General features: G+C 39.7%; 1 protein-coding gene across 1 annotated transcript in view; it reads right to left on the bottom strand.

Annotated features, from left to right (window-relative positions):
* SOS1 (SOS Ras/Rac guanine nucleotide exchange factor 1) overlaps window positions 1–25,240 on the bottom strand; it is a 728,117-nt gene that overhangs the window by 512,617 nt on the left and 190,260 nt on the right. The window contains exon 6 of the mRNA XM_053712591.1: window positions 7,253–7,410. Within this exon, the coding sequence (XP_053568566.1) occupies window positions 7,253–7,410 (158 nt within the window). The remainder of the gene's footprint in view (window positions 1–7,252; window positions 7,411–25,240) is intronic.

Here is a 25,240-nt window from a genome sequence, read left to right as displayed (position 1 = left end):
ATTTAAAGTAGCATCAATACAGTTAGTACATAAATTTCTATTGGGCTCCACTTTGGCATTGCAACAAATGACACAGGTATCATCCTCTGAATCAGACATGTTTAACACACTAGCAAATAAACTTGCAACTTGGAAATACAATTCAATTAGAATAATATTAAAATGTACTGTGCCTTTAAGAAGCACAGAAGATCTATGACAGTTGAAAATTAATAAATTGAAACAGTTATAGCCTCAATCCTTGTAAACAACACAACTTTAGCAAAGGTTTAATCCCATTAGCAAAGATAACAAATTCTGAAAGCAGGAAACAAATTACAGAATAAACGTTTTTTATCTCAGTCAAACTATAATTCTCACAGCTCTGCTGAGAGAAATTACCTCCCTCAAAATAAGTTTTGAAGACCCCTGAGCTCTGTAGAGATGAACCGGATCATGCAGGGAATACAATGAGTTGCTGACTGAAATATTTGATGCATAGAAAAAGCGCCAAAAAACGGCCCCTCCCCCTCACACACAGCAGTGAGGGAGAACAGAAACTGTCAGAAAAACAGATTAAGCAACTGCCAAGTGGAAAAATAGTGCCCAAACATTTATTCACACAGTACCTCAGCAAATGAAAACGATTTTACATTCCAGCAAAAACGTTAAACATAATCTCTAGTTATTAAACAGCTTTATGTATTTCTTACAGTGTAATTCTAGTGAAGTACCATTCCCCAGAATACTGAAGTGTAAAGTATACATACATGACATTATATCGGTATGGCAGGATTTTCTCATCAATTCCATTGTCAGAAAATAAAAACTGCTACATACCTCTATGCAGATTCATCTGCCCGCTGTCCCCTGATCTGAAGTTTACCTCACTCCTCAGATGGCCGAGAACAGCAATATGATCTTAACTACTCCGGCTAAAATCATAGCAAAACTCTGGTAGATTCTTCTTCAAACTCTGCCAGAGAGGTAATAACACACTCCGGTGCTATTTTAAAATAACAAACTTTTGATTGAAGATATAAAACTAAGTATAATCACCATAGTCCTCTCACACATCCTATCTAGTCGTTGGGTGCAAGAGAATGACTGGGGGTGACGTAGAGGGGAGGAGCTATATGCAGCTCTGCTGGGTGAATCCTCTTGCACTTCCTGTTGGGGAGGAGTAATATCCCAGAAGTAATGATGACCCGTGGACTGATCACACTTAACAGAAGAAAGTTGCTTAAAATTGCATGCTCTATCTGAATCTTGAAAGTTTATTTTGACTAAACTATTGCTTTAAGGTAAACTGCAAAGTAGGTAAAGTTATGTGGCATAGACTTGTGAACCCTGCTGTGTGCTCTTTCAGTTTTCAGGACTGGAAAATCCACAATGTTCAGACATAAATTAAAGAAAATGGGAGTAAAATAAATAATGAAAATATATTGTCAGTTTTTTTACTATGTATAAATAAGCATTTTGTATTTTAATCTCAAGGTGTTTACTGAGTCTTTCTCCAACATTGGTGTGTCCGGTCCACGGCGTCATCCTTACTTGTGGGATATTCTCCTCCCCAACAGGAAATGGCAAAGAGTCCCAGCAAAGCTGGTCACATGATCCCTCCTAGGCTCCGCCCACCCCAGTCATTCTCTTTGCCGTTGCACAGGCAACATCTCCACGGAGATGGTTAAGAGTTTTTTGGTGTTTAAATGTAGTTTTATTCTTCTATATTTCTAACAAGACCATGTAATGCTGGAAGGCTGTCATTTCCCCTCATGGGGACCGGTAAGCCATTTTCTTAGTTAAACATAAAAGAATAAAGGGCTTCAAAAAGGGCTTAAAAACTGGTAGACATTTTTCTGGGCTAAAATAATTGCTTTACTAGGCATATTATGCAGATTCTAACTAATTATTGGTATTATAATCTTGGGGAACGTTTAGAAAAACGGCAGGCACTGTGTTGGACACCTTTTTCAGATGGGGGCCTTTCTAGTTATAGACAGAGCCTCATTCTGGGACTGTAAAGGGGTTAAATGTAAAAACGGCTCCGGATCCGTTAATTTAAGGGTTAAAGCTCTGAAATTTGGTGTGCAATACTTTTAATGCTTTAAGACACTGTGGTGAAATTTTGGTGAATTTTGAACAATTCCTTCATACTTTTTCACATATTCAGTAATAAAGTGTTTTCAGTTTGAAATTTAAAGTGACAGTAACGGTTTTATTTTAAAACGTTTTTTGTGCTTTGTTGACAAGTTTAAGCCTGTTTAACATGTCTGTACCATCAGATAAGCTATGTTCTATATGTATGAAAGCCAATGTGTCTCCCCATTTAAATTTATGTGATAATTGTGCCATAGTGTCCAAACAAAGTAAGGACAGTAATGCAACAGATAATGATATTGCCCAAGATGATTCCTCAAATGAGGGGAATAAACATGATACTACATCATCCCCTACTGTGTCTACACCAGTTATGCCCACACAGGATGCAACTAGTACATCTAGTGCGCCAATACTTATTACCATGCAACAATTAACGGCTGTAATGGATAACTCCATAGCAAATCTTTTATCCAAAATGCCTACTTATCAGAGAAAGCGCGATTGCTCTGTTTTAAACACTGAAGAGCAAGAGGACGCTGATGATAACTGTTCTGACATACCCTCACACCAATCTCAAGGGGCCATGAGGGAGGTTTTGTCTGATGGAGAAATTTCAGATTCAGGAAAAATTTCTCATCAAGCTGAACCTGATGTTGTGACATTTAAATTTAAATTAGAACATCTCCGCGCACTGCTTAAGGAGGTGTTATCTACTCTGGATGATTGTGACTATTTGGTCATTCCAGAGAAATTATGTAAGATGGACAAGTTCCTAGAGGTTCAGGTGCCCCCCGACGCTTTTCCTATACCCAAGTGGGTGGCGGACATAGTAAATAAAGAGTGGGAAAGGCCCGGCATACCTTTTGTTCCCCCCCCTATATTTAAGAAATTATTTCCTATAGTCGACCCCAGAAAGGACTTATGGCAGACAGTCCCCAAGGTCGAGGGGGCGGTTTCTACTCTAAACAAACGCACTACTATTCCTATCGAAGATAGTTGTGCTTTCAAAGATCCTATGGATAAGAAATTAGAGGGTTTGCTTAAAAAGATTTTTGTACAGCAAGGTTACCTTCTACAACCAATTTCATGCATTGTTCCTGTCACTACGGCAGCGTGTTTCTGGTTCGAGGAACTAGAAAAATCGCTCAGTAAAGAATCTTCGTATGAGGAGGTTATGGACAGAGTTCAAGCACTTAAATTGGCTAACTCTTTTGTTTTAGATGCCGCTTTGCAATTAGCTAGATTAGCGGCGAAAAATTCAGGGTTTGCTGTCGTGGCGCGCAGAGTGCTTTGACTAAAGTCTTGGTCAGCGGATGTGTCTTCCAAGACAAAATTGCTTAACATTCCTTTCAAAGGTAAAACATTATTTGGACCTGATTTGAAAGAGATTATTTCAGACATCACTGGGGGAAAGGGCCACGCCCTCCCACAGGATAGGTCTTTTAAGGCTAATAATAAGCCTAATTTTCGTCCCTTTCGCAGAAACGGACCAGTCTCTAATTCTGTATCCTCTAAGCAAGAGGGTAATACTTCACAACCCAAACCAGCCTGGAAACCAATGCAAGGCTGGAACAAGGGTAAGCAGGCCAAGAAGCCTACCACTGCTACCAAAACAGCATGAAGGGATAGCCCCCGATCCGGGACCGGATCTAGTGGGGGGCAGACTTTCTCTCTTTGCTCAGGCTTGGGCAAGAGATGTTCAGGATCCTTGGGCGCTAGAAATAGTTTCTCAAGGTTATCTCCTGGAATTCAAGGAACTACCCCCAAGGGGAAGGTTCCACAGGTCTCAATTATCTTCAAACCAAATAAAGAGACAGGCATTCTTACATTGTGTAGAAGACCTGTTAAAGATGGGAGTGATACATCCAGTTCCAATAAGAGAACAAGGAATGGGATTTTATTCCAATCTGTTCATAGTTCCCAAAAAAGAGGGAACATTCAGACCAATTTTGGATCTAAAGATCCTAAACAAATTTCTCAGGGTACCATCGTTCAAAATGGAAACTATTCGAACGATCCTACCTACTATCCAGGAAAATCAATTTATGACTACCGTGGATTTAAAGGATGCGTACCTACATATTCCTATCCACAAGGAACATCATCAGTTCCTAAGGTTCGCTTTTCTGGACAAGCATTACCAGTTTGTGGCACTTCCATTTGGATTAGCCACTGCTCCAAGGATTTTCACAAAGGTACTAGGGTCCCTTCTAGCGGTTCTAAGACCAAGGGGCATTGCAGTAGTACCTTACTTGGACGACATCCTGATTCAAGCGTCGTCCCTGTCAAAAGCAAAGGCTCATACGGACATCGTCCTAGCCTTTCTCAGATCTCACGGATGGAAGGTGAACAAAGAAAAAAGTTCTCTGTCCCCGTCAACAAGAGTTCCCTTCTTGGGAACAATAATAGATTCCTTAGAAATGAGGATTTTTCTGACAGAGGTCAGAAAATCAAAACTTCTAAGCTCTTGTCAAGTACTTCATTCTGTTCCTCGTCCTTCCATAGCGCAGTGCATGGAAGTAATAGGATTGATGGTTGCAACAATGGACATAGTTCCTTTTGCACAAATTCATCTAAGACCATTACAACTGTGCATGCTCAGACAGTGGAATGGGGATTATACAGACTTGTCTCCGACGATTCAAGTAGATCAAAAGACCAGAGATTCACTCCGTTGGTGGCTGACCCTGGACAATCTGTCACAGGGAATGAGCTTCCGCAGACCAGAGTGGGTCATTGTCACGACCGACGCCAGCCTAGTGGGCTGGGGCGCGGTCTGGGAATCCCTGAAAGCTCAGGGTCTATGGTCTCGGGAAGAGTCTCTTCTCCCGATAAACATTCTGGAACTGAGAGCGATATTCAATGCTCTCAGAGCTTGGCCTCAACTAGCAAAGGCCAAATTCATAAGGTTTCAGTCAGACAACATGACGGCCGTTGCATATATCAATCATCAGGGGGGAACAAGGACTTCCCTGGCGATGAAAGAAGTGACCAAGATAATTCAATGGGCGGAGGATCACTCCTGCCACTTGTCTGCGATCCACATCCCAGGAGTGGAAAATTGGGAAGCGGATTTTCTGAGTCGTCAGACATTCCATCCGGGGGAGTGGGAACTCCATCCGGAAATCTTTGCCCAAATAACTCAATTATGGGGCATTCCAGACATGGATCTGATGGCGTCTCGTCAGAACTTCAAGGTTCCTTGCTACGGGTCCAGATCCAGGGATCCCAAGGCGACCCTAGTAGATGCACTAGTAGCACCTTGGACCTTCAACCTAGCTTATGTATTCCCACCGTTTCCTCTCATCCCCAGGCTGGTAGCCAGGATCAATCAGGAGAGGGCCTCGGTGATCTTGATAGCTCCTGCGTGGCCACGCAGGACTTGGTATGCAGACCTGGTGAATATGTAATCTGCTCCACCATGGAAGCTACCTTTGAGACAGGACCTTCTTGTTCAGGGTCCATTCGAACATCCGAATCTGGTTTCCCTCCAACTGACGGCTTGGAGTTTGAACACTTGATTTTATCAAAGCGTGGGTTTTCAGATTCTGTAATAGATACTCTGATTCAGGCTAGAAAGCCTGTAACTAGAAAAATTTACCATAAAATATGGAAAAAATATATCTGTTGGTGTGAATCTAAAGGATTCCCATGGAACAAGATAAAAATTCCTAAGATTCTATCCTTTCTACAAGAAGGTTTGGAGAAAGGATTATCTGCAAGTTCTCTGAAGGGACAGATCTCTGCTTTATCTGTTTTACTTCACAAAAGACTGGCAGCTGTGCCAGATGTTCAAGCATTTGTTCAGGCTCTGGTTAGGATCAAGCCTGTTTACAGACCTTTGACTCCTCCCTGCAGTCTAAATCTAGTTCTTTCAGTTTTTCAAGGGGTTCCGTTTGAACCCTTACATTCCGTAGATATTAAGTTATTATCTTGGAAAGTTTTGTTTTTGGTTGCAATTTCTTCTGCTAGAAGAGTTTCAGAGTTATCTGCTCTGCAGTGTTCTCCGCCCTATCTGGTGTTCCATGCAGATAAGGTGGTTTTGCGTACTAAGCCTGGTTTTCTTCCGAAAGTTGTTTCCAACAAAAATATTAACCAGGAGATAGTTGTACCTTCTTTGTGTCCGAATCCAGTTTCAAAGAAGGAACGTTTGTTACACAATTTGGACGTAGTCCGTGCTCTAAAATTCTATTTAGAGGCTACTAAAGATTTCAGACAAACATCTTCCTTGTTTGTTGTTTATTCTGGTAAAAGGAGAGGTCAAAAAGCGACTTCTACCTCTCTTTCCTTTTGGCTTAAAAGCATTATCCGATTGGCTTATGAGACTGCCGGACGGCAGCCTCCTGAAAGAATCACTGCTCACTCCACTAGGGCTGTGGCTTCCACATGGGCCTTCAAGAACGAGGCTTCTGTTGACCAGATATGTAAGGCAGCGACTTGGTCTTCACTGCACACTTTTGCCAAATTTTACAAATTTGATACTTTTGCTTCTTCGGAGGCTATTTTTGGGAGAAAGGTTTTGCAAGCCGTGGTGCCTTCCATTTAGGTGACCTGATTTGCTCCCTCCCTTCATCAGTGTCCTAAAGCTTTGGTATTGGTTCCCACAAGTAAGGATGACGCCGTGGACCGGACACACCAATGTTGGAGAAAACAGAATTTATGCTTACCTGATAAATTACTTTCTCCAACGGTGTGTCCGGTCCACGGCCCGCCCTGGTTTTTTAATCAGGTCTGATAAATTATTTTCTCTAACTACAGTCACCACTGTATCATATGGTTTCTCCTATATATATTTCCTCCTGTCCGTCGGTCGAATGACTGGGGTGGTGGTACCTAGGAGGGATCATGTGACCAGCTTTGCTGGGACTCTTTGCCATTTCCTGTTGGGGAGGAGAATATCCCACAAGTAAGGATGACGCCGTGGACCGGACACACCGTTGGAGAAAGTAATTTATCAGGTAAGCATAAATTCTGTTTTAAAATAAAAATAAATTCTGTTGACAACACTGCCTCCTGCTATATTATTTTAGTATCCAACTACTTGGGTAGAGAGCAAGAAGGGGAGATGGGATCTATGGGAGGCTGAGGATGAGATTGGGGACAAAAATGATGTGAAAACATGGCTAGAGAAAAAGGGAGGCAGATATTGATACAATATGTTCTTGGTTAGGATTTGTTTTTCTGGTAAACATATAGATGCCAGTATGCTAGGTTATACCTATATCTTACCTTTATAAATTCAAAGTAGTGCAGGCAGTAGTAAACAGGTGCGAGAAGCAGCCGAGGCAAAACATATTGCACAGCTTCTTTAAAACCTTCACCTATGGACTAAAATGAAAAAAGCAATCAATGAATGGGGGGGGGGGGGGAGAGAGACTAGAATCAAATTCAAAACACAGACATTCAAAATATTGTCTCAAATTCCTAGCTAACATTAGTGAGATCGCCTGTCTATGGGGGAATGGACAGAAGTGACCATCTTTTAGCTCCTTCAAGGGATATGAATCCCCAAATTTTTGGAATTATGAAAGTTTAATTTTCACTTTACTGTCCCATTAAAGGAACAAAAAAAAACAGGTTAGCATGGTAGAACTGTACTTTCTACGGTATTAGCATGTGCAGTATTTCAAAAATAACAAAAGTGCATAATGTACATCAGAGAAGAGCCAATCTCATGTTCATATAAGCACTGATCCCAAACACCTTATTGTGCATAAGGCTTTCCATGCCTTGACAGAAAAAAGCACTTAATTTAGCATTAAAGCAGATTTATCCATCAAAACATCAGTACCAAACATAGCTAGCTATGATCTATAGGAGCAGAAAAATTACCTTCCAAACACTAAATAGCACATGCAACTAATACTAATGGTCTACATTTGGTTAAACAGCAAACTTAGCAATATGATCTGTGGACAAGGAACATTTTGTTTTCCCCCCACAGGAATAAATAGTGAGCATGTATGTTCTAATAATTGTCTTGTTCATCCTAAAAACAAAATGTATGCTTACCTGATCAATTATTTTCTTTCATGGCATGGAGAGTACACAAATCCATTCTATTTAACAGTGGGAATTCAACTCCTGGCCACCAGGAGGAGGCAAAGAACCCCCCAGCAAAGCTGTTAAGTATCACTCCCACTTCCCATATACCCCTAGTCATTCAGCCGAGGGAAGACAGAAAAAGGAAGAGGACACAAAGGTATAGAGGTGCCTGAAGTTTAGAAAAAGACATAAAGCATACATTTTGTTTTCTTTCCAATGGCATGGAGATTCCATGAATGCATTCAAATTACTAGTGGGAATCAATACCCAAGCTAGAGGACACAGAATGGAAGAGAGGGAGATTAAGACAGGCGGACCTAAATAGAAGGCACCACCGCTTGAAGAACTTTCCTCTCAAAAGAAGCCTCAGCTTGAGGCAAAAACATTGAATTTGTAGAACTTGGAAAACATATGAAATGAGGCCCAAATGGCGGCCTTGCAAATTTGTTCCACAGAAGCATCATTGTTACAGGCCCAGGAAGAAGAGACAGCCCTAGTGGAAAGAGCCGTATTCCTCTCAGTAGGCTGCTGTCCAACTGTCTCAAAAACTAACCGAAAAACACTTCTCAATCAAAAGGAAAGGGTAGAAGGAGTGGTCTTCTGGCCCTTAAGTTTACCACATAATTTATGTAAGAACTTACCTGATAAATTCATTTCTTTCATTTTAGCAAGAGTCCATGAGCTAGTGACGTATGGGATATACATTCCTACCAGGAGGGGCAAAGTTTCCCAAACCTCAAAATGCCTACAAATACACCCCTCACCACACCCACAAATCAGTTTAACGAATAGCCAAGAAGTGGGGTGATAAGAAAAAAAGTGCAAAAGCATAAAAAATAAGGAATTGGAATAATTGTGCTTTATACAAAAAAATCATAACCACCACAAAAAGGGTGGGCCTCATGGACTCTTGCTAATATGAAAGAAATGAATTTATCAGGTAAGTTCTTACATAAATTATGTTTTCTTTCATGTAATTAGCAAGAGTCCATGAGCTAGTGACGTATGGGATAATGAATACCCAAGATGTGGATCTTCCACGCAAGAGTCACTAGAGAGGGAGGGATAAAATAAAGACAGCCAATTCCGCTGAAAAATAATCCACACCCAAAACAAAGTTTAAATCTTATAATGAAAAAAACTGAAATTATAAGCAGAAGAATCAAACTGAAACAGCTGCCTGAAGTACTTTTCTACCAAAAACTGCTTCAGAAGAAGAAAACACATCAAAATGGTAGAATTTAGTAAAAGTATGCAAAGAAGACCAAGTTGCTGCTTTGCAAATCTGATTAACCGAAGCTTCATTCTTAAATGCCCAGGAAGTAGAGACTGACCTAGTCGAATGAGCTGTAATCCTTTGAGGCGGAGTTTTACCCGACTCAACATAAGCATGATGAATCAAAGACTTTAACCAAGATGCCAAGGAAATGGCAGAAGCCTTCTGACCTTTCCTAGAACCAGAAAAAATAACAAATAGACTAGAAGTCTTTCGGAAATCTTTAGTAGCTTCAACATAATATTTCAAAGCTCTAACTACATCCAAATAATGCAACGATCTTTCCTTAGAATTCTTAGGATTAGGACACAATGAAGGAACCACAATTTCTCTACTAATGTTGTTAGAATTCACAACCTTAGGTAAAAATTTAAATGAAGTTCGCAACACTGCCTTATCCTGATGAAAAATCAGAAAAGGAGACTCACAAGAAAGAGCAGATAATTCAGAAACTCTTCTAGCAGAAGAGATGGCCAAAAGAAACAAAACTTTCCAAGAAAGTAATTTAATATCCAGCAAATGCATAGGTTCAAACGGAGGAGCTTGAAGAGCCCCCAGAACCAAATTCAAACTCCAAGGAGGAGAAATTGACTTAATGACAGGTTTTATACGAACCAAAGCCTGTACAAAACAATGAATATCAGGAAGACTAGCAATCTTTCTGTGAAAAAGAACAGAAAGAGCAGAGATTTGTCCTTTCAAGGAACTTGCAGACAAACCTTTATCCAAACCATCCTGAAGAAACTGTAAAATTCTAGGAATTCTAAAAGAATGCCAAGAAAAATGATGAGAATAACACCAAGAAATGTAAGTCTTCCAGACTCGATAATATATCTTCCTAGATACAGATTTACGAGCCTGTAACATAGTATTAATTACGGAGTCAGAGAAACCTCTATGACTGAGAATCAAGCGTTCAATTTCCATACCTTCAAATTTAAGGATTTGAGATCCTGATGGAAAAAAGGACCTTGCGATAGAAGGTCTGGTCTTAACGGAAGAGTCCACGGTTGGCAAGTAGCCATCCGGACAAGATCCGCATACCAAAACCTGTGAGGCCATGCTGGAGCCACCAGCAGAACAAACGAACGCTCCTTTAGAATCTTGGAAATCACTCTTGGAAGAAGAACTAGAGGCGGAAAGATATAAGCAGGATGATACTTCCAAGGAAGTGACAATGCATCCACTGCTTCCGCCTGAGGATCCCTGGATCTGGACAGATACCTGGGAAGCTTCTTGTTTAGATGAGAAGCCATCAGATCTATTTCTGGAAGTCCCCACATTTGAACAATCTGAAGAAATACCTCTGGGTGAAGAGACCATTCGCCCGGATGTAAAGTTTGGCGACTGAGATAATCCGCTTCCCAATTGTCTATACCTGGGATATGAACCGCAGAAATTAGACAGGAGCTGGATTCCGCCCATACCAGTATTCGAGATACTTCTTTCATAGCCAGAGGACTGTGAATCCCTCCTTGATGATTGACATATGCCACGGTTGTCCGTCTGAAAACAAATGAACGACTCTCTCTTTAGAAGAGGCCACGACTGAAGAGCTCTGAAAATTGCACGGAGTTCCAAAATGTTGATTGGTAATCTCGCCTCCTGAGATTCCCAAACCCCTTGTGCTGTCAGAGACCCCAAACAGCTCCCCAACCTGTCAGACTTGCATTTGTTGAAATCACAGTCCAGGTCGGAAGAACAAAAGAAGCCCCCTGAACTAAACGATGGTGGTCTGTCCACCACGTCGGAGAGTGTCGTACAATCGGTTTTAAAGATATTAATTGAGATATCTTTGTATAATCCCTGCACCACTGGTTCAGCATACAGAGCTGAAGAGGTTGCATGTGAAAACGAGCAAAGGGGATCGCGTCCGATGCAGCAGTCATAAGACCTAGAATTTCCATGCATAAGGCTACCGAAAGGAATGATTGAGACTGAAGGTTTCGACAAGCTGAAACCAATTTCAGACGTCTCTTGTCCGTCAGAGACAGAGTCATGGACACTGAATCTATCTGGAAACCTAAAAAGGTTACCCTTGTCTGAGGAATCAACAAACTCTTTGGTAAATTGATCCTCCAACCATGTTCTCGAAGAAACAATACAAGTCGATTCGTATGAGATTCTGCTAAATGTGAAGACTGAGCAAGTACCAAGATATCGTCCAAATAAGGAAATACCACAATACCCTGTTCTCTGATTACAGATAGAAGGGCACCGAGAACCTTTGTAAAAATCCTTGGAGCTGTTGCTAGGCCAAACGGCAGAGCCACAAACTGATAATGCTTGTCTAGGAAAGAGAATCTCAGAAACTGATAGTGATCTCGATGAATCGGAATATGCAGATATGCATCTTGTAAATCTATTGTGGACATATAATGCCCTTGCTGAACAAAAGGCAGAATAGTCCTTATAGTTACCATTTTGAATGTTGGTATCCTTACATAACGATTCAATATTTTTAAATCCAGAACTGGTCTGAAGGAATTCTCCTTCTTTGGTACAATGAAGAGATTTGAGTAAAACCCCAGCCCCTGTTCCAGAACTGGAACTGGCATAATTACTCCAGCCAACTCTAGATCTGAAACACATTTCAGAAATGCTTGAGCCTTCACTGGATTTACTGGGACACGGGAAAGAAAAAATCTTCTTGCAGGAGGCCTTATCTTGAAGCCTATTCTGTACCCTTGTGAAACAATGTTCTGAATCCAAAGATTGTGAATCGAATTGATCCAAATTTCTTTGAAAAAACGTAATCTGCCCCCTACCAGCTGGGCTGGAATGAAGGCCGCACCTTCATGTTGACTTGGGAGCTGGCTTTGGCTTTCTAAAAGGCTTGGATTTATTCCAGACTGGAGATGGTTTCCAAACTGATACCGCTCCTGTAGGGGAAGGATCAGGCTTTTGTTCCTTATTGTGACGAAAGGAACGAAAACGATTAGTAGACCTAAATTTACCTTTAGATTTTTTATCCTGTGGTAAAAAAGTTCCTTTCCCCCCAGTAACAGTTGAAATAATAGAATCCAACTCTGAACCAAATAATGTATTACCCTGGAAAGAAAGGGAAAGCAAAGTTGACTTAGAAGACATGTCAGCATTCCAAGTTTTAAGCCATAAAGCTCTTCTAGCTAAAATAGCTAAAGACATATACCTGACATCAACCCTAATGATATCAAAGATGGCATCACAAATAAAATTATTAGAATGTTGAAGAAGATTAACAATGCTATGGGAATTATGATCTGTTACTTGTTGCGCTAAAGCTTCCAACCAGAAAGTTGAAGCTGCAGCAACATCCGCTAAAGATATAGCAGGTCTAAGAAGATTACCTGAACATAAGTAAGCTTTTCTTAGAAAGGATTCAATTTTCATATCTAAAGGATCCTTAAAGGAAGTACTATCTGCCGTAGGAATAGTAGTACGTTTAGCAAGAGTAGAGATAGCCCCATCAACCTTAGGGATTTTGTCCCAAAACTCTAATCTGTCAGATGGCACAGGATATAATTGCTTAAACTGTTTTGAAGGAGTAAATGAATTACCCAAATTATTCCATTCCCTGGAAATTACTTCAGAAATAGCATCAGGGACGGGAAAAACCTCTGGAATAACTACAGGAGATTTGAAAACCGTATTCAAACGTTTAGATTTAGTATCAGGAGGACCAGAATCCTCTATTTCTAATGCAATTAAAACTTCTTTAAGCAAAGAACGAATAAATTCCATTTTAAATAAATATGAAGATTTATCAGTATCAACCTCTGAAACAGAATCCTCTGAACCAGAGGAATCATTATCAGAATGATGATGTTCATTTAAAAATTCATCTGAAAAATGAGAAGTTATAAAAGACCATTTACGTTTACTAGAAGGAGGAATAACAGACATAGCCTACTTAATAGATTTAGAAACAAAATCTCTTATGTTAACAGGAACACCCTGAATATTAGATGTTGATGGAACAGCAACAGGTAATGGAACATTACTAAAGGAAATATTATCTGCATTAACAAGTTTGTCATGACATTCATTACAAACAACAGCCGGAGGAACAGATACCACAAGTTTACAACAAATACACTTAACTTTGGTAGATCCAGCATTAGGCAGCAATTTTCCAGAAGTATCTTCTGATTCAGGGTCAATCTGAGACATCTTACAATATGTAATAGAAAAAACAACATATAAAGCAAAATTGATCAAATTCCTTAAAAGACAGTTTCAGGAATGGGAAAAAAATGCCAATGAACAAGCTTCTAGCAACCAGAAGCAATAAACAATGAGACTTAAATAATGTGGAGACAATAATGACGCCCAAATTTTTTAGCGCCAAAAAAGATGCCCACATTATTTGGCGCCTAAATGCTTTAAGCGCCAAAAATGACGCCACATCCGGTAACGCCGACATTTTTGGCGCAAAAAAGTAAAAAAAATGACGCAACTTCCGGCAACAAGTATAACGCCGGAAATAACAAATAAAATTTTTGCACCAAAAAAGTCCGTGCCAAGAATGACGCAATAAAATGAAGCATTTTCAGCCCCCGCGAGCCTAACAGCCCACAGGAGAAAAAGTCAAATTTTAAGGTAAGAAAAAATGATTATTCAAATGCATTATCCCAAATAATGAAACTGACTGTCTGAAATAAGGAATGTTGAACATCCTGAATCAAGGCAAATAAATATTTAAACACATATATTTAGAACTTTATATAAAAGTGCCCAACCATAGCTTAGAGTGTCAAAAAAATAAGACTTACTTACCCCAGGACACTCATCTACATGTAATAGAAAGCAAAACCAGTACTGAAACGAGAATCAGTAGAGGAAATGGTATATATAAGAGTATATCGTCGATCTGAAAAGGGAGGTAAGAGATGAATCTCTACGACCGATAACAGAGAACCTATGAAATAGACCCCGTAGAAGGAGATCATTGAATTCAAATAGGTAATACTCTCTTCACATCCCTCTGACATTCACTGCACACTGAGAGGAAAACCGGGCTCCAGCCTGCTGCAAAGCGCATATCAACGAAGAATCTAGCACAAACTTACTTCACCACCTCCATGGGAGGCAAAGTTTGTAAAACTGATTTGTGGGTGTGGTGAGGGGTGTATTTGTAGGCATTTTGAGGTTTGGGAAACTTTGCCCCTCCTGGTAGGAATGTATATCCCATACGTCACTAGCTCATGGACTCTTGCTAATTACATGAAAGAAAGGGCAGTAGAATGACGAAAATCTCTAGTAGCCTGCAGATAGAACTACAGAGCATGCACAACATCCAGGTTATGCAACAGCCGTTCCTTATGAGAATAATAATTAGAACAGAAAAAAGGAATGACAATTTCCTGAAAAATAAAGTATCGGAGCTTGCCGCATCATCTTCACCAGGTCCGCAAACCAAATACTGCAAGGCTATGCTGGAGCAATAAGAATAACCACAGTCTGCAGCCGATTTATAAGGGCTATCACCCAAGGAAGGAGGGCAAACTGAAGAAAAAACATAATTTATGTAAGAACTTACCTGATAAATTCATTTCTTTCATATTAGCAAGAGTCCATGAGCTAGTGACGTATGGGATATACATTCCTACCAGGAGGGGCAAAGTTTCCCAAACCTCAAAACGCCTATAAATACACCCCTCAAAACACCCACAAATCAGTTTAACGAATAGCCAAGAAGTGGGGTGATAAGAAAAAAGTGCGAAGCATAAATATAAGGAGTTGGAATAATTGTGCTTTATACAAAAAAATCATAACCACCACAAAAAAGGGTGGGCCTCATGGACTCTTGCTAATATGAAAGAAATTAATTTATCAGGTAAGTCCTTACATAAATTATGTTTTCTTTCATGTAATTAGCAAGAGTCCATGACCTAGTGACGTATGGGATAATGACTACCGAAGATGTGGATCTTCCACGCAAGAGTCACTAGAGAGGGAGGGATAAAATAAAGACAGCCAATTCTGCTGAAAAAAATCTAAACCCAAAAATAAAGTTTAAATCTTATAAAGAAAAAAACTGAAAATATAAGCAGAAGATTCAAACTGAAACAGCTGCCTGAAGTACTTTTCTACCAAAAACAGCTTCAGAAGAAGAAAACACATCAAAATGGTAGAATTTAGTAAAAGTATGCAAAGAAGACCAAGTTGCTGCTTTGCAAATCTGATCAACCCAAGCTTCATTCCTAAACACCCAGGAAGTAGAAACTGACCTAGTAGAATGAGCTGTAATCTTTTGAGGCGGAGTTTTACCCGACTCGACATAAGCATGATGAATTAAAGATTTCAACCAAGATGCCAAAGAAATGGCAGAGGCCTTCTGACCTTTCCTAGAACCGGAAAAGATAACAAATAGACTAGAAGTCTTTCTGAAATTCTTAGTAGCTTCAACATAATATTTCAAAGCTCTAACTACATCCAAAGAATGCAATGATTTCTCCTTAGAATTCTTAGGATTAGGACATAATGAAGGAACCACAATTTCTCTACTAATGTTGTTAGAATTCACAACCTTAGGTAAAAATTTAAAAGAAGTTCGCAACACCGCCTTATCCTGGTGAAAAATTAGAAAAGGAGACTCACAAGAAAGAGCAGATAATTCAGAAACTCTTCTGGCAGAAGAGATGGCCAAAAGGAACAAAACTTTCCAAGAAAGTAATTTAATGTCCAATGAATGCATAGGTTCAAACGGAGGAGCTTGAAGAGCCCCCAGAACCAAATTCAAACTCCAAGGAGGAGAAATTGACTTTATGACAGGTTTTATACGAACCAAAGCTTGTACAAAACAATGAATATCAGGAAGATTAGCAATCTTTCTGTGAAAAAGAACAGAAAGAGCAGAGATTTGTCCTTTCAAGGAACTTGCAGACAAACCTTTATCCAAACCATCCTGAAGAAACTGTAAAATTCTCGGAATTCTAAAAGAATGCCAGGAAAAATGATGAGAAAGACACCAAGAAATATAAGTCTTCCAGACTCTATAATATATCTCCCTAGATACGGATTTACGAGCCTGTAACATAGTATTAATCACAGAGTCAGAGAAACCTCTTTGACTAAGAATCAAGCGTTCAATCTCCACACCTTTAAATTTAAGGATTTGAGATCCTGATGGAAAAAAGGACCTTGCGACAGAAGGTCTGGTCTTAACGGAAGAGTCCACGGTTGGCAAGAGGCCATCCGGACAAGATCTGCATACCAAAACCTGTGAGGCCATGCTGGAGCTACCAGCAGAACAAACGAGCATTCCTTCAGAATCTTGGAGATTACTCTTGGAAGAAGAACTAGAGGCGGAAAGATATAGGCAGGATGATACTTCCAAGGAAGTGACAATGCATCCACTGCTTCCGCTTGAGGATCCCTGGATCTGGACAGATACCTGGGAAGTTTCTTGTTTAGATGAGAGGCCATCAGATCTATTTCTGGAAGTCCCCACATTTGAACAATCTTAAGAAATACCTCTGGGCGAAGAGACCATTCGGCCGGATGTAACGTTTGGCGACTGAGATAATCCGCTTCCCAATTGTCTATACCTGGGATATGAACCGCAGAAACTAGACAGGAGCTGGATTCCGCCCATACCAGATTTCGAGATACTTCTTTCATAGCCAGAGGACTGTGAGTCCCTCCTTGATGATTGATGTATGCCACAGTTGTGACATTGTCTGTCTGAAAGCAAATGAACGATTCTCTCTTTAGAAGAGGCCATGACTGAAGAGCTCTGAAAATTGCACGGAGTTCCAAAATATTGATCGTAATCTCACCTCCTGAGATTCCCAAACCCCTTGTGCTGTCAGAGACCCCCACACAGCTCCCCAACCTGTAAGACTTGCATCTGTTGAAATTACAGTACAGGTCGGAAGAACAAAAGAAGCCCCCTGAACTAAACAATGGTGATCTGTCCACCACGTCAGAGAGTGTCGTACAATCGGTTTTAAAGATATTAATTGAGATATCTTTGTGTAATCCCTGCACCACTGGTTCAGCATACAGAGCTGAAGAGGTCGCATGTGAAAACGAGCAAAGGGGATCGCGTCCGATGCAGCAGTCATAAGACCTAGAATTTCCATGCATAAGGCTACCGAAGGGAATGATTGTGACTGAAGGTTTCGACAAGCTGATATCAATTTTAGACTTCTCTTGTCTGTCAAAGACAGAGTCATGGACACTGAATCTATCTGGAAATCTAAAAAGGTTACCCTTGTCTGAGGAATCAATGAACTTTTTGGTAAATTGATCCTCCAACCATGATCTTGAAGAAACAACACAAGTCGATTTGTATGAGATTCTGCTAAATGTGAAGACTGAGCAAGTACCAAGATATCGTCCAAATAAGGAAATACCACAATACCCTGTTCTCTGATTACAGACAGAAGGGCACCGAGAACCTTTGTAAAAATTCTTGGAGCTGTTGCTAGGCCAAACGGAAGAGCCACAAACTGGTAATGCTGGTCTAGGAAATAGAATCTCAGAAACTGATAGTGATCTGGATGAATCGGAATATGCAGATATGCATCCTGTAAATCTATTGTAGACATATAATGCCCTTGCTGAACAAAAGGCAGGATAGTCCTTACAGTTACCATTTTGAATGTTGGTATCCTTACATAACGATTCAATATTTTTAGATCCAGAACTGGTCTGAAGGAATTCTCCTTCTTTGGTACAATGAAGAGATTTGAATAAAACCCCAGCCCCTGTTCCAGAACTGGAACTGGCATAATTACTCCAGCCAACTCTAGATCTGAAACACAATTCAGAAATGCTTGAGCCTTCGCTGGGTTTACTGGGACACGCTTCTGAAACAATGTTCTGAATCCAAAGATTGTGAACGGAATTGATCCAAATTTCTTTGAAAAAACGTAATCTGCCCCCTACCAGCTGAGCTGGAATGAGGGCCGCACCTTCATGTGGACTTAGGAGCTGGCTTTGGTTTTCTAAAAGGCTTGGATTTATTCCAGACTGGAGATGGTTTCCAAACTGATACCGCTCCTGAGGATGAAGCATCAGGCTTTTGTTCCTTGTTGTGACGAAAGGAACGAAAACGATTATTAGACCTAAATTTACCTTTAGATTTTTTATCCTGTGGTAAAAAAGTTCCTTTCCCTCCATTAACAGTTGAGATAATAGAATCCAACTGAGAACCAAATAATTTATTACCCTGGAAAGAAAGGGAAAGCAGAGTAGACATAGAAGACATATCAGCATTCCAAGTTTTAAGCCATAAAGCTCTTCTAGCTAAAATAGCTAGAGACATATACCTGACATCAACTCTAATGATATCAAAGATGGCATCACAAATAAAATTATTAGCATGTTGAAGAAGATTAATAATGCTATGAGAATTATGATCTGTTACTTGTTGCGCTAAAGCTTCTAACCAAAAAGTTGAAGCTGCAGCAACATCCGCTAAAGATATAGCAGGTCTAAGAAGATTACCTGAACACAAGTAAGCTTTTCTTAGAAAGGATTCAATTTTCCTATCTAAAGGATCCTTAAAGGAAGTACCATCTGCCGTAGGAATAGTAGTACGCTTAGCAAGAGTAGAGACAGCCCCATCAACCTTAGGGATTTTGTCCCAAAACTCTAATCTGTCAGATGGCACAGGATATAATTGCTTAAAACGTTTAGAAGGAGTAAATGAATTACCCAAATTATTCCATTCCCTGGAAATTACATCAGAAATAGCATCAGGGACAGGAAAAACTTCTGGAATAACTACAGGAGATTTAAAAACCTTATCTAAACGTTTAGATTTAGTATCAAGAGGACTAGAATCCTCTATTTCTAATGCAATTAGGACTTCTTTAAGTAAAGAACGAATAAATTCCATTTTAAATAAATATGAAGATTTATCAGCATCAACCTCTGAGACAGAATCCTCTGAACCAGAAGAACCATTATCAGAATCAGAATGATGATGTTCATTTAAAAATTCATCTGAAAAATGAGAAGTTTTAAAAGACTTTTTACGTTTACTAGAAGGAGGAATAACAGAAACAAAATCTCTTATGTTATCAGGAACACTCTGAGCATTAGATGTTGACGGAACAGCAAAAGGTAATGTAACAGTACTAAAGAAAATATTATCTGCATTAACAAGTTTGTCATGACAATCAGTACAAACAACAGCTGGAGGAACAGATACCATAAGTTTACAGCAGATACACTTAGCTTTGGTAGATCCAGCACCAGGCAGCGATTTTCCAGAAGTATCTTCTGACTCAGTGTTAACGTGGGACATCTTGCAATATGTAATAGAAAAAACAAAATATAAAGCAAAATTGATCAAATTCCTTAAATGACAGTTTCAGGAATGGGAAAAAATGCCAGTGAACAAGCTTCTAGCAACCAGAAGCAATAAATAATGAGACTTAAATAATGTGGAGACAATAGTGACGCCCATATTTTTTTAGCGCCAAAAAAGACGCCCACATTATTTGGCGCCTAAATGCTTTTGGTGACAAAAATGACGCCACATCCGGAACGCCGACACTTTTGGCGCAAAAAAAACGTCAAAAATGACGCAACTTCCGGCGACACGTATGACGCCGGAAACAGAAAAAAAAATTTGCGCCAAAAAAGTCTGCACCAAGAATGACGCAATAAAATGAAGCATTTTCAGCCCCCGCAAGCCTAACAGCCCACAGGGAAAAAAGTCAAATTGATTTATTCATATGCATTATCCCAAATATTAAACTGACTGTCTGAAATAAGGAACGTTGAACATCCTGAGTCAAGGCAAATAAATGTTTGAATACATATATTTAGAACTTTATAAAAAAGTGCCCAACCATAGCTTAGAGTGTCACAGAAAATAAGACTTACTTACCCCAGGACACTCATCTACAAGTTGTAGAAAGCCAAACCAGTACTGAAACGAAAATCAGTAGAGGTAATGGTATATATAAGAGTATATCGTCAATCTGAAAAGGGAGGTAAGAGATGAATCTCTACGACCGATAACAGAGAACCTATGAAATAGACCCCGTAGAAGGAGATCATTGAAATCAAATAGGCAATACTCTCCTCACATCCCTCTGACATTCACTGCACGCTGAGAGGAAAACCGGGCTCCAACCTGCTGCGGAGCGCATATCAACGTAGAATCTAGCACAAACTTACTTCACCACCTCCATAGGAGGCAAAGTTTGTAAAACTGATTTGTGGGTGTGGTGAGGGGTGTATTTATAGGCGTTTTGAGGTTTGGGAAACTTTGCCCCTCCTGGTAGGAATGTATATCCCATACGTCACTAGCTCATGGACTCTTGCTAATTACATGAAAGAAACAGATAAATTAGACCAAGAACTGTGGAAACGCCAGAGCTTATATCAGAGCTGCTTGCAGATCCCTTGATCTTGATCCGTATTTTGGGAGATTGGCGAATAGATTAGACGCCATCAGATCCAACTCTGCAACTCCCCTCCTGAATGTAATCATAGAGAATAATTCCGGAAGGGGGACCCACTCGCCTGGATGAAAAATCTGCCTGCACCGATAATCCGCTTCCCCGACATCCATATGTGAGGATGAGAAAGACAGCCAAAAACAGAGAGACTCCTACCAATGAAGGATTAGAGACACTTCCTTCATCGGCAATGAACTACTCGGACCTCTTTGAGGGCTGCTATAACCACCCAAGTGGAGAAGCACTATGGAAATTGATAAACCGGACAGAACTCTCTGATGGATCCAGGCTATCAAAAACCTAGAAGAGGAAACACTGACATCTGTAGTCACAGCCTCCCATGATGGTCTCAAGAATCATGTACCTTGGGACCTGAGGCTAGAGAGTCAGAAAGATAGAACTAATTCGAGAGGACTAGGACAGACCTATGGAAACATATCCGAAAAGATCTCCGCTCCAATTGTCGGAGAATGCACAACTGTAAAGATCTCAGATGAGCTTGAGCAAAAAGAAAAATGTCTACAGATACACCATGAAATCTATACTCTGAGTCCAGAGAGGGAGATACCATAATCCTTAAGGACTAGCTAATCACAAAAGAGCCTCCAGATTCATGGGGTGGAAGCTAGGCCAAAAATGCAGGGATACAATAGGAAGATTGAAGGAAGAAACATCTTATGCACAACAAAGCTCTAAGATACAGTTCATATGAAAAATACAGATATTAATGTAATGAGCCCAGGCTCCTTTCCTAAAAGGAAAAAATACCAGATGCGCTTGAACCTTCTTCCTAGAAGGTAACAAGTACTAACCCTTGGAGCCTTCGCTGTTAAATGAGCACAGCAACCCAGGCCTGTCAGATCCAGACACCCTTAGGCGGGGCCTTCAAAAGGACAAGCACAGAAAAACGACTCTGGAGAATTATAAAAGTGATAGCAGAGAATGTCAGAGGAGAAACCAGGACAACCCTGCAGACCTCAAACCCCATAACTCCTACACAATAGGAGTACTAGGACACCTTAGTATCATTATCTGTGCTAGTAGGAAAAATGATAGACCACCATGTAGAAGCATTGCATATTCAAAAATGAAAAATGCAACCATTATGCTACATTTGAATAGAACAAGAAAACCTAGGTCTAACACTTTCTCAAAGGAGCATGGAATCCTATCTACAAAAGATAAGAAAACAACACCCTAAGGAGGAAAACCTTATGAATTTGGACCATACAAGGCACGACAAGCAGAGGAATAAAATCTCACAAGAGAAAGGAGAAAATACCGTCAAGAATCCCAGACCACCAAAATAACTAAATATTTATAACAATGGTCATTTAAATGTCAGAAATTTCAGAAATCCAGAAGTCCCTTTAATAAAAAAAAGAGATAAAAAAAATTGAGGGATAAACTCATTAAGACAAAAAAGGGTCACATGTGACTCATACATTTGTAAAAAGCACCTCGACTTGCGAGAGATTATAGTAAATGAATTAGTGTCCGAAGATCACTAAGAAACTGATAACGAAACATTATACAATGCATGTCACAGACAATAGAATAAATCACCTCAGAATGAGAGAGATTAATATATAGAGCTCCTATATATAATATGGGAGAATGCATGTCACAGACATAAAAAAAAAATCACCTCAAAATGAGAGAGAATAAAGTACAAAACTTTGATAGATAATATCAGAAATTGCATGTCACAGACAGAAGATAAATCACCTCAATATGAGAGATTAATAAATAGGACCCCTATAAATGACAAAGGGGTATACCTGTCAATGACATTAATTAAAATCATCTCAATGAGAGAAATTAATATATAGAGCCCCTATGAAAGGAAATACATGTCACAGACCTTAGGAAAAATCATCTCAATAAGAGAGAAATTAATATAATGAGGCCCTATAGATAATATAGGAGAATACATGTCACAGACAATGTAAAATAGCATATTAGTGCTAAAAGAGTACTAAAATAAATGTGTTACACACGCCACAGATGTTCAAAAAATACATGCTATATAGAACAATTCACAATGAATTATAAATAAATATTGCAACTGATCAGATAAGAAAAACTCTGCACAGAGGGAATCTTATAATTAGAAAATTAAAAATATCCCCTATGGTACAAGGAAGAAAATAATGTCTTCAAACCAGTTGCATGTAAAAAACTAGAGAAGGGCAAAGCCCAGGCTTTATTCACAGATAATTCTTTATTAAAAATAATGAAAGATTTTTTTATTTTTTTTACATCTACAGAGCCTATTACTCGAAACTGCCACCAGATGGCGATAAATATATATAAATCCCAGCTCTGCTAAGAAAAAAGTAACACACCTCTTGTACACCAATTTTTTTATTATAATAAAATATCAACATATAAACGCATCTCAGATTACTTAGCTGTGTCATTTAAGATACTGAAAGCCTGTGCAATTTAACAATTTGCTGATAAAGGCGAATCTGACTGAGCCCTCTCCTCTCTGGTAGTATTAAATTGTAAAAGAAAGCGGTCAGATTGCCGTGATCGCACCAAACAAAGGTAGGAGAAATTCAAGTCAATGAAAGTTTGCAGTAACAATATGCCAACAATTGCAAAATTAACTGAAACCTCCTCTCCCTGTCAGTATAGCAGACGAAGCGGTGAGACTGCCCTGACCACACGAAACAGAGGGAGGAGAAAGTTACAAACATAGTAAGGCCACTATGTTGGATATAGTCAGAGTAACTGACTTACTGATAAATAGTTCAGACACGATGCCCCTAAGCTGACACGAACACTCCCGGTCACAAAAGAGGAGCTTCCTGGGTAGTAAGCAGTATAGGGGCTAAATATGCCCTGCTATGGCTGTTTACAATAATAGGCTGCGCAATGGCTCTCAAGTGCGCAAACTAAACGCGCCAACAGCCTGATCCCTCTTATGTACACCAATTTCATCAGAAAACACATTCACTAATTATGAGGGGTCCTAATCAAATAAAAACAATATGAGGGACTCAGGAACAATCGTACCCATAACACTGTGCCCCTATGTACAGACAGGCACCGGAATATCCGTGTAAACAGACCATGCAGGGAAATTAAGTGTGAGGGAGAAATTACAACACTATTGTGATTAGCTTCCCCACACAACCTAAAGCCTGGTTTTTACTCATAATTGACCGGCCTTAGAAGCGGCAAAAAATCCCTGAGACTGGCTAATAAACCAGATAACCCCTTGTGAGAGTTAACAGGTTCCACTAGGTCCCCGAATTATCTCAGTACTTTTGATATTCTTCTTCTTGGAAATATACATAAAGGACTTAGCCTCCAGGGTATTCAGCTCTGAAGCAGTCACAGTTGCTCCAGGTCTGTTAGCCTCATCCGACCGCTGACAGGGACCTGAAGATACAAGAAAAGCAGAGTAAACAACCCTGGTTTTCTATATAGGGGTGAGCAAAAATGTTGGAGTTAAAGTAAGGACAACCTCACCGACATCCAACAGCTAATAGCCACCATTACTTACTAAAGAGGATTACATGGACACAGCATCGCCACAATCCTTGCTTGCAGGGAAAAGTACCCATTAAAGGATTAAAACTTGATTTTCTTCAGACACCAGTCTTCGCACACCTCCTACGATGTACACAGGCAAAGAATGACTGGGGGTTTATGGGAGGTGTGAGTGATACTTAACAGCTTTGCTGGGGTGTTCTTTGCCTCCTCCTGGTGGCCAGGAGTTGAATTCCCACTAGTAATTAGAATGGATTTGTGGACTCTCCATGCCATTGCAAAGAAAAATTATTTTATCACCTTTGACCAGGCTAGCAGCATCACAAGAGATCATATAGCTTTCTCTTGCAGCTCTAACTTAAAACAACTTACCCACAAAAGCTCAATATGATCAGAATTAAAAATATATTTATTCAAAAAGACTGGCTTAATCACTGTGAACCCAATGTGTTATTATTAAAGGGGATTTACAATACAGTTATGGTATTCATAGCATATCTTCAGTGTAAAGAGTTCCTTATGACTTCTCAAAATCACAACCACTTTTGATCAGTGTATCGCCCCAGAAATAAGGAATATACAATAGCTTTATACGGTAAGATAAAAAAAAAAAGAAAAACTTCCTTTCTCCATACCATATGAATTCTACTTGTGTTAGAGAGTCACAATAGCTCCTAGTAAAGTGTTCAATGTGTATATACACAATCTCACATACAATCAAAACATCAGGTCTTCTAAAATGATATGATTTACATAGTAGCAATATAACATAATGTACTTACTTAGGGTGAAATTAACCTTCAAAACACATAGCGCATAAATTGTCTGCAGAAAACCAAACTGATCAACTCCAGCAGGAGGAAGCAAAGAGCACCACAGCAAAGCTGATAAGTATCACTTCCCTTCCCATAACCCCCAGTCATTC

This window comes from Bombina bombina, chromosome 4 (genome assembly GCF_027579735.1).
Source record: "Bombina bombina isolate aBomBom1 chromosome 4, aBomBom1.pri, whole genome shotgun sequence".
NCBI classification, from domain to species: domain Eukaryota; kingdom Metazoa; phylum Chordata; class Amphibia; order Anura; family Bombinatoridae; genus Bombina; species Bombina bombina.
Note: the sequence above shows the minus strand (reverse complement) of the source record. Positions and strands in the feature narration are given on the sequence as shown.